Source organism: Eutrema salsugineum, unplaced genomic scaffold, assembly GCF_000478725.1.
Source record: "Eutrema salsugineum unplaced genomic scaffold, Eutsalg1_0 scaffold_14, whole genome shotgun sequence".
Taxonomy (NCBI): Eukaryota; Viridiplantae; Streptophyta; class Magnoliopsida; order Brassicales; family Brassicaceae; genus Eutrema; species Eutrema salsugineum.
In genome coordinates, this window is record NW_006256877.1 from 3,838,869 (window position 1) to 3,850,588 (window position 11,720).

The following is an 11,720-nucleotide window of genomic DNA, read 5'->3' on the forward strand; positions in this document are numbered from 1 at the left end:
TTTAGGAGGTGGCACAGCGACCTTTGCTAAGCACCCCCACACTTTCAGGTATTTGTACGAAGGTACTCTACCTGTCCATAGTTCATATGGCGTTTTGCCAGTTACTTTGTGCGGTATTTTGTTGAGGATATAGTTTGTAGTGAGAATTGCTTCCCCCCACAGATTCTGGGGTAGCCCAGATTCCTGCAACATTGCATTCGTCATCTCTTTAAGAGTTCGATTTTTGCGTTCCGCAATTCCATTAGATTCTGGTGAGTAGGGAGCGGTGGTCTGATGTATAATGCCTTTTTCTAGACAGAAAACATTGAATGGACCATCATATTCGCCTCCTCTATCACTCCTAACAATTTTAATAGTTTTACCGAGTTGATTTTCAACTTCGATTTTATATTCTTTGAATTTCTCCAAGACTTCATCTTTACTTCTTAGTAAATAGATGTAACAGTATCTTGTACAATCATCAATGAAAGTTACAAAATACTTTTTACCTCCTCTAGATTGTACTAACTTTAAGTCGCACAAATTTGTGTGTATGAGGCCTAGAGGTTCGGTAGTTCGATTGACATGAGGAGATGGAGTTTTTGTGAGTTTTGCTTGTACGCATGTCTCACATTTATTTTTGCTTATTTTGCATTTGGGGATCAAGTTCGAATTTATTAATCTTTGTATAGATTTATAATTCACATGTCCTAATCGTTCATGCCATAAATCAAAAGACTCAACCAAGTAAGAAGATTCATTCTTATTAATTGAACTGGTAGAAGGTACATCATTTTTGAGGACAGTCATTACACACATTTTGATTAAGTCCTCCTTAACATAACCCTTCCCAATAAAAACCCCATGTTTCCTTAAAATCAGCTGGTTAGATCCAATGCGGACGTCGAATCCGTGCTTGTTGATCATGGTTCCAAAGATCAGGTTTTTCCTCATTTTTGGCACATGCTTCACATTGGTGAGGGTGACTTCTTTTCCCGAAGTCATCTTTAAGACCACATTGCCTATGCCTTCAATCTTGGAGTATGACTCATTTCCCATCAACAAGTGCGCATTGTTCTTGCATTTCTTGTAGGTTGAGAACTGGTCTTTGTCCATGCAGATGTGAGTGGTTGCACCAGCATCATACCACCACGTTTTTGGGTTTGGCTCAACCATGTTGACTTCTGTGACCATTGCACATAGATCAGCTTGAGTCAAGTTGGCTTGGCCTTTGTTGTCCCTCAGCCTGCTTCGACATTCATTGGAGGTGTGGCCCTTCTTGTTGCAATAGGTGCACTTCCCAACAAACTTGGTTTTGGGAGTTTCCTTTTTGAAGAGGAAATTGGAAGAGGAAAAGTCAATATATATAGCGAAGGAGAGAGGAGCGTCGCACTTAATCAGCGTGTTAATGACGTGATTAATTTTGCGCTAATGACGCGATTTGGGCGTTAATCTTGGCGTGATTTTTGGGATAGACATTTGACTGTAGTTTAATGTCGTGATTCTGTTTAGAATTTGAACCGAAAACTTTAGCAATTTGGGCCAAAGGCCCACATTCACCAAGACCCAAGCCGAAAGCCCACATTCACCAAGACCCAAGCCGAAAGCCCACATTCACCAAGACCCAAGCCGAAAGCCCACATTCACCAAGACCCAAGACCCAAGACCCAAGATCCAAGACCGGCTCGGCGGCGGCGGCGCGCGAGGGGTCTTTGGTTCTCCTTCACACACTTTGAACTATGTCATGTGTGTGTCTATATTTATATGACTCTAAATTTTTCCAATCCTTGGATGTGGGACAAAATGAAATTCCTCACATTTTAAGTTGCCTTGAAGGGCTTTATTTTTATTCACACTTGACCAAATTTTAAAGCCTTTGGGCTTTGTAATAATTTGGGTCCAACACCGACTTACCTTATACCCTTTATCCACTCGATCGTAGACTTATATTTCTCCAGACTATATGTCTTTCTTCAGAGGACGGATCCGAGGACGAGTAGAAATGACAATTAATCTTAAAAAAAAAAAAACGTCAAAACGGATTCTAGAAAGACAAAAGGATCAAAAAAGAATCTTGCATGCACATCCTTTCCCCCATTTTATAAAAAGAGAAGGAAGACCCAATAACCTTCATTTTCCATCAGAGAATGATACAAAAGAGAGAGAAAGAGAGAGAAAGAGGCATGCATATCAAGTAGGGCCGTGTGTATTGAAAAACAAACATAAGAAAGGGTTGGAGACATAAGGCAAGGTGGGGAATGTGGGTCTACATGAAAGTGAAATATGCGTTGAATGGCTACTTAACCGAACCGAATAAACCAGTTCCCAAACCAAATAAATCGATCCTTCCCCCATTTTATAAAATAAGAAGAAGGAAGACCCAAAAATTTCACTTATAGACCCAAACTTTCTTCAAACATAGTCCGTTCTGTAACTATGTTTTTGGTACTAGCTGAAAGACTTTATATGTCTCTAACACTCTTTGCTGGAAGTTTTCCCGGAATCCATGAGAACCAGAACGAATCTTGAGCTTTTGATCTCTTCCTCTATGTCCAATATATCCGTTACAACAATTTGACTAATATTAATTGAGCAATTAAGAAGAGGAGAGATCGAAGAGAAGATATTATATCTTAGTCATTTACACATCATCAGCTATCACACAGAAGACTTGGCACGTGTGACTAGGGTCTCTCCTCACCTTAGAGACTTTTAGACTTATATACACTTCGAGAAATATATTGATAACAGAAAACTTCGATTAAAATATTAATAAGGTTATATACAGATTATACATATAGGGCGAGGGACAGACAACATCGATATATATACTCATATTGACACTAGTGTTACATCCTTATTTCCTTACCCTAAATCCTTTCGTAGACCCATATCTCTTCAGAATCTATTTGATATATCTTTCTTCAGAAACAAAAAAAAATTATCAATGATTAAGTGTGAATGAGAGAGAGAGAGAGAGAGAGAGAGAGATATTAAGTAGGGCAGTGTAGATTGAATATCCATTGAATAACTTAACGTAAAAAAAAAGTGAGAGATGTGGCATGTGGGTCTACAAGAAAATGAAATGTGCACTTATTACAGAACACCTTTCCTCAATTATAAAATAAAATGAAAAGGAAGACCCAAAACCTTCCATTTTGGCATAACCTAATCGTCTCCAAAATTTTCCTCAAACATGATTTTTCTGTTTATGTTTCTGATACTCAATGCCTTAGCTCCCATTCCCGGAGCGAGTCATTCAACACCACCACCAAATCACAACCCAATGCAACCAGAACATCACAGTAGCCCGAGCCCTCCGTCTCAGTCTCCACGTCACCCCCCTTCACTGGGTCAGAACCCCGTGAACCCTCCGGTTCCGGCGAGGGTTCCTCCATCTCCAGACCACGCAATCCAACCAGATCAACAATTTAACGTGAATCCTCTGCCTCAGGGGCCAGCCATTCCATTTCCGTTGATCCAGCGATATTTTCGGTCGCCAGACCACTCACTTCCACCACCACCTCCTCCCATTAGGATTCCATGGTATCGGAGGAATGAGTTTGTGGCAATGGAACCAGCACCACACGGTCCACTTCCACATGAGTTCCACATGATAGACAATCTAAGCTTTTGCGTCCTAAACTATTTCTTTGCTGGTGGACTAAGCTACACATCTTCGTTGTATGAACGCCCAAACCTTAGTACAAGCTTCCTAATCCAATGCTTCCTTAATCAGGCGGCTTTCTCTCTTTTCCTCTTGGCCAACGCGGTGTTTCCCCGAACACGCCCAGCTCTGGCTTTCCTTTTAGATCGTCTCTCCTTCTTACTAATAGTTATCTCTGCTTATTTAGCTTCTATGCCCATGTCTCCTCCTTATGTTGCTATCAGTATGTTTCTTGTTGTAGTTATTGTCTACATATATGTTCGTTTCAGGGGTTAACACACTTGATGTTACTCTAATTACGCAGAAACTATAATAAAAAAGGGGTCTCTCCTAATATCTCTTGTCCAAGTGATACTGTTTAGTATATTATATAAAACAAGTGCTATATAAAGTTTAGAATAGTATACTCCATCATATTAGTTATCATTAACTAACGTCAACCTTTAAGTTCTTATGTTAAGCCTTATTAGGGACTTATGTTCATGCAATAATTACAAATCAACCACCAAAGGGTATTCCATTATATACTTCATTTATTTTTTAATGTAATAATCAATAGTATACTGTGTGTCCACTTCATATACAGTATTGTGTTAATGAAAGAGAATAATATTAGTTATCTTTTTACCATATCCATGTTTAATATCCTGAAATCATATTTCTATTTTAGAGCTTTTTGCTCTTCTTTTATTGAAATCGATGCAATACTATATTCTATTTCAATTGATTTCGACTTAGTTTGAAACGGTCAGAAAGAAAAATATGAAACGTATGGAGTTTCGTATATTTTTTGTCTGGTGTGGTTCGATTTATTTAACTTTGCTAGGGGTTAGTTTACTTTGTTTTGGCAATGGAATTTGTCTAACTAAACCCGACTTTTATTTTTTACAACGTATTTTACAAATATATGATCAACGGTCCATAACACATTCCTTTATTACGCACTTGGACATTCAAGGTTTAAGGCCCAATACAAGATAAGTCATAAGTCACAAAACTTAAGCTAGCGAACTATACAAATAAATAATTTTTACGTTCATGAGTACGCAATCATACTTTATGATAGATCAAATCAAGTACAAATAGTTTCGTTTGAATAATGTTTTCTTAGATTTTTTTTTTTTTTTTGGTTTTACGTGGAACTATGACCCCAATTTGAAGGACAAAACGTGATAAGATATTCTTTGGCGGAGCAAGTGACCAAAGGAGGAGGTGTCTCGTAGGCATAACTGTAATAATTTGGGCAAGCTTCTTTAAACAACATAGAGTACGTAGTCCTTTTGCATTTTTCCGGCGTTCCGTACGCATTCCGACAGCAAAACCTGTCGTTATCAAACGCTAAGCATGCACTCTTGCATGCCACGACTCGTCCCTCTTTGTTCAAAACCTATACAAATGAATGTGAAAAATCTAAGCAAAACTTATAAGATAGACCGTAAGTGTACGAAAGAGAGTAAAACACTAAATTCATTATACGCTGGATATCCGCTATGTTCAAAGCTTAAACTTTGGATATCCTCTATGTTCCATATACTGATATACATATAAAAACAATGCATAAACATTTAGAGCCATGGCTTGTAATGGTTTCTTCTTAATGAATAATAAAAAAAAACAATGCATAAACATATATACATGAATTGCATATTTTTCTATATCTTTAAATTTAAGAAAGTTTATTACTTTAATTGTATAACTATTACATTTATCATAAAACAAAGAAACAAAACGTTAATACTTAAAATTTGAAATAAATATGGTAATTTATTTTTAACTATTTTTTAACAAAAAATAATCTTAACTAATTAATCTTTTTAATAATTATTACCGAACATATTGATAACTAAACTTTAACGGATATTCGAAGAATGGACACTTTACTAAATCTGAAGCAAATAAGAATTTATCAGATAGGATATCTGTTTAATGAAAATGGATATCCTATATTTTGTATATCGATTTAATGAAAATGGAACAATTCAAAAGATAGGATATCTGTTTCACGCCCAAACATAACATATCTATTATATTAAAATTAGCAAAAACAATGTCTTATTTGCGTAATACGGTCATCACTTTGATGTAATAAGTAGAACTACCTAATGATTGACTCTCAAAATGTTATTCCTTTTGAGATTTGAGCATTTAAATAATTAAATCTGGTTCTGAAAATAAAGCCAGAGTTGAAATGTCACCTGTAATTCTTCGGGACAGGTCGTTATGAGATCTTTATGACAACCTAAGACCACGCATTTGGATGATACGGGTTTGGAATTCACTGCGACGGGGAGGTTATAACCGTCGACGAGGCTTACATCATAGAAATTAGGTTTGGATTTGTCAGCTTGCACCGCAATTTGTATAAGGGTCACTGGAGGTTTTCCAATCAAACCGTTACACTCCAAACGTCCATCACAATCACCTAGAGAATTCATTGTAAACCATCAAAATTCTATAATTCTAACCTTGTGGTTTAAAAAAAAACAAGTCTAATATTCCCCTCTGTAAGTCATTACTCAGACAAACATAGAATAAATGAAGAAAATATTCTTACCTGTTTCGCAAGCTTGATTCCAATTCGAAGTAAAATCACAACCTGTTCTAGCCCAAACACGACCATTCCAACCCCAAGGAACATCAATGCGTCTGGTATCTCCGCATGGCAGGTAAAATCCTCCGGATGCTAGAACTGGATGGCCAGAGTTGGGTGCAACAGCAGGCCAAATGGGAAATGAGCATTTATTTTGCACATAAAATGTTACTCCATGACATGTTACTTCACCTATGTATAGCATATTGATCAGTCTAGATAAGGTCAAATATAACAACATTTTGGCTTTAGAAAGGAAAAAAATTTACCGAATAATATATAACTCCATATAATGCAAAGTTGGAACAGCGAGCTAGAGTGGAATCTCATTGGAACTTTGGTTGGAACTTGACCGTTTCATATTAAATGATATATTTTGGAGTACTTATAAGTTACAAGAGATGTGATTTTTCTTACAAACATTTTTGTTGTTATCGATCTTAAATTATGCTTTAAGATTGGATTATGTATAGAGCCAAGGTTTGATCTTTGAAGACAAGAGATTTGGTGTCGCTTACGATGGAATTAAAGAACTTTTGACTAGTAAATGTTCCTTTTAAGAAAATCAATGGGACGATGAAAATGCAAGAGTATTTTTTGGGTAATTGGAATAGAAAAACTACTATGAAATTTACAACTACGCTTATTTACAAGCATACATCACGCCACGAAAAACAAATGTTTAAGGTTTTATATATTGGTTTTACTGTTTATGCTTTTTTTTTTTTGTGATTAAGAGGTTATAGGTCGAGGTTCATGCATTCCTGTAAATCCAAGTTCAGAACCCAAAAAATTTGACTTTTATAAGAACTAGGAGAGAATCTACGCGTATGTGCGGGTCTTGATTTACTTTATATTTTAAATATTATATTTTTAAAATTTGTATTAAGTTTTATGTTTAATATCAATGTTTTAGCGTTTAAAATATTTATATTTTATTCGACTTCTTTTTGATGATACATTATTTGTAATCTCTTCTACACTAGTTGTGTCAAATAGTCTAATTTTTTTCTCAAGATAATAATGGACTAAAAATCTACTATTTTAATTTTTATATGAAAACGTAATAGTTCACTTAAAATATACGTTGAATATCAGAGAGGAATATTTATTTGTTCCTAGATCTTCATATTCTTTTTATTCTTGTAAATCTTACTAATATAACTTTCTCAATTTACCATTTTGAATCTTACTAATATATATATATATATATATATATATATTGATTTCATTTTTTTTAATAAAAAAAAACATGTATGATATTTTTATGTGGACATCTTTCTTTTTTACTATTATTTTTTTAATAACTTTTATCCCTTTGATGATTTATTAAATATTATTTGTGTTTTATAATTTTATTAGTTGGAGATTTATATAAGATTATTTGAAACTTCTTAACTTATTCAATCTCATAATTTTTGTTCACTTGCATTAAAAGTTAATTATATTTTTAGTTTGAAAATGAAGTTTAAATCACTTGAAGAAAAAAATAGAATTGTGCATTTAAAAATTCTTGTATTGTATAATATTTCTAAGTTTTTATATATTTAAATTTCATTTAAATTTTATTCTAATATAAATATATATATATATATTAGTATTTATTTATATTCTTTATTGCATTTTTTTACTTATGTTCTTTAATATATTTGTTTTAAATTTGATTAATTATTTATTTTATTAATATTTTTAACGGACATGTGTCACTCTCTTCACTGCTGATGTATCATTCAGCTGGATAGAGTTGAGCAAATTATATATATAAGATATTTGAATTTTACGTCGATTTTATGACAATTTTGACTAGATCATTGTAAAATCGATGCAAATCCTCTTAGAAAAGTCAAACTTTTTTAAACGATAAAAACATATCATCAGATAATTCTGATTGAAATGTTTATATATGATTGCTTTGTGTATTTATTTAAGACTGATTTTATTTAAGTTGTATATATGATAACTTAAACTTTTATTTGTTGTTTAAATTTTTTTTTTATTTTTTATAAGAATATTTGACTTTTAAGTCGATTTTACGACGATGTTGACCAGAACATTGTAAAATCGATGTAAGAGTTAAATCTTTTTTAAAAAATCAAACTTTTCTAAATGACAAGAAATTTTTTTAGGTTATCATACATACAATTTAAACAAAACCATTCTTTATCAAATACACAAACCAATCATACATAAAACTTTCAATCATCTGGTGATGTGTTCTTGTAGTTTGAAAAAAATTATGTTATCATACATACAATTAAAATATTTTTTTGGGTACCAATACATTTTCAATGAAATTGTACATCGGTTTATTAACAAAAATTGTATTACATCAATTTAACAATGAAAATCATATTGATGTAAGTACGATGTAAAATACTATCGAATTTACATTGATATAACACAAAACAGAATTTTTCGTAAGTTCGATGTAACATTAGCAATGATTGTACGATGAATATATATTTCGTCGTAAAATCATCGTAAAGTTGTTCAAAAGTTACGACATATTTACGACGTTTAATATTTACATTGAATTTATGATGAATATTTAAAATGTCGTAAATTCGACATAAATATGATATAAAATATTTACAACATAAAGGTTCAACATCTTTCTTATAGTGAAGTATCACTCAATTATGTAATTTCTAAGTTTTGTTTCTGATATTTTTTCAGTTGAGGTAACAACATTTGGTTGTATGCAAAGCAACAGCTTTAAAAGCTAAATTTTATTAAAAATTTTAAGAGCATCAATGTTAGATAAGTTTTTTTGGTGTGTCAATTAGTTGTGATAAAATAGCATCATTTTCTTATTGTGCTTAAGGCTTATATAACTTTGGATCGGCTCTGAATTTGACCATAACATATAGTTTAGTGGTTTGTATTAGTGTAATTTTTGTGTTAATATCTAGATTCAAACCCCCAGAATTTATATTATAAACATAAACTAGGTAATAATCCACGCTCTGCGCAGGATAAGATGTGTCTACTTTTTTTTTATAGGTTTGTTTCGAGAAATCATTAGATTTAAAATATTAATTTGATTTTAGTATAAACTATATAATGGTTGTGAGAAATAGATAAGGCATTAAAGCAATTTAACCATAAATTTAAAATAATAACATAACACTAATTAATAAATAGAAGCGTTCTAAGATGGCCTCATCATACATTTATTAAAACAAAGAAAAAGAAAAAAAAATAACTTGGCTGAATATAACTGAAGGTATTCATCTTCAGAGTCATTTGTAGGATTTCAATGGCGTCATTTGAATGGAATCATGCAAATGTTAAAAGATTTAATTATTTATGAGCTAATAATATTTTAAAAAATAATCAGAAAGCTAATTTTTCCACTCCTACTTCACATTTTTGGAATTAGACATGAAAATTATAATTAATCTGTTATTACCAGAAATAAAATAAACATTCTGATTCATGGAGGCAGGCTCAAAACATTCTGACTCATGGTTGCTGGTGTGTGTGGGTTTCATACAAAATTAATAATATATGTTTTTAGGTCTGATTCGAATAATCAAACAAACCAAAAAAAATCATTACCCATACATGTATATATTTGTACGTCTAGATTTTTACTTGCTGTACGTATAACTCATATACAAATATCATGGATATTTGAAAATTTCGAATTTAAATATACTTAGGTTTGATTTATTCAATAATATAAATATAAATAATTTAATTGATTTTATATGTATGTTAATAGTATTATGATGAGTAATATTATGGTTTTGTATTAGTATTGCAATTACAAATATATAATATGATTATAAGATTTTATGATGACCTTCAAATAAATGAGCTTTAAGGAACAAGTAAATTTTCCTTCAATAAAACAACCAACTGATCCTTGTTACAAAAAAAAAAAAAACAACCAACTTTTAACCACTAACTTCTAAGCGTCATTGCTATTTCATAATTATCTATTATTAATGTTAAACTTTAATCCCTAAATTCATAACGGTACTTGTCATAGGCGTTGGCCTTGAGCCACATTTTACATTCATAATGTTTCTTGACATTTTATGATGTTGTTATCGAAGTTGGTTGAGTGACAATTGGACATTAGTTTACTTTCGTGGGTTTAAATCTCTAGTTAGTATTTATTTCTCTTTCTGGTGATAAAGGAGTGAGTTCTGAAATAGGTGTAGCCTTTTGAAATCATGGTGGAATACTCTGGTCCTTCAATTAACAAGATGAATCCATTCCTTAACTAGATCATCTAAGCTAGGTTTAAGCATTTATTTCGCCTATCTCTATGTTATCCTGATTCTCAGAAAATGACAAACACAAGTTCTCTATAAATTTTATATTCAGATTTTCAGAATTTTGAATTGATCAAGATTATGGTTTCGGCCTTTAAGATACCACAGTGAGTATCTTTTTTCTTTTTTTGTTACGACCACAATGTATCTATGTAACTCAGTAACTCACTATGCCGACGGAATTGATTCATAACTTTACCAAATATCTGTGCATAACTCTACAAATAAATTATCTAAATCAAATTTCCAAATGAAATAATCATCATGTATTTATGTTTATTTTGTTTGCCTTTCTTGCATAGTTTCTTCTTTTACAAGAAATATAGAGGCGTCATAAACAAACGTTGAAAATCTATATAAATAAATTCCAAAATGGTATTGGTAATTGTGCGTTTAAATTGGATTAATGTTATAGAAAATCTAAAACTACTTCTGTTCTCTCCTCGTGAACTTCACCCTCTCTCTCTTCAATTTCCAATTTTCGTATTTATTTATAAAAATATTTTCATTATTGTCCTCACCAAAAGATTGCATCACTTTGCATTTCATGTCTCACTTTCACTTACTTTTTTCGTGTGGTATTTACATCATATGTGTAGAATATCCAATGTTTTCAAATTATGGTATTTGTATTTTTTTTTCCAATAAATATTCAAATTTAGTATTTGAAATTTTAAATGTTATATCCAAATTTTTATGTTTTGAATATTTTCCTAGTTCTAATGTCCATACCACAACTCATGCTTTGAATGTTATGTTCACTTATAAAAATCCAAATTTTTATGTTTTGAATATTTTCCTAGTTCTAATGTCCATACCATGCTTTATATAATTAGAACTATGCAATTGCTTATTTTATTTTGCATAATCTTCACCGTGACACACGATACGAGTATTATCCACTAATGGCTTCATTGGTTTAACAGAAAAATTATTTGTTAATCACATTAGTATATTACTATATTTACTTAATAACGAAAATCTCGGTTTTACCCTCAACACACACAGTTTATCAAACCACTGTTTCAAATTTTGAAAAATCCCCTTGATAAATAAATTAAACACATTTTTCTTCAACAATCTCAATGTTTTCAAAATCCTTTCTTTCTCTCTCTTTGACCACCTCGAGTCACATCACAGAGCCTTGACCATCAACAACACAACACAAACCTATAGATTCTCAAAAAGGAAACACCTT

General features: G+C 31.9%; 1 protein-coding gene across 1 annotated transcript; it reads right to left on the bottom strand.

Moving 5' to 3' along the window:
- Window positions 1-4,655: 4,655 nt before the first annotated feature.
- On the bottom strand, window positions 4,656-6,589 carry LOC18022479 (thaumatin-like protein). Its single transcript, XM_006405496.2, has 4 exons — window positions 6,506-6,589; window positions 6,201-6,428; window positions 5,842-6,068; window positions 4,656-5,033 (listed from the first exon to the last, which is right to left on the bottom strand). Exons 1-4 carry the CDS (start codon window positions 6,564-6,566, stop codon window positions 4,779-4,781), a joined length of 771 nt encoding a protein of 256 aa, XP_006405559.1. The 5' UTR covers window positions 6,567-6,589; the 3' UTR covers window positions 4,656-4,778.
- Window positions 6,590-11,720: the final 5,131 nt, after the last annotated feature.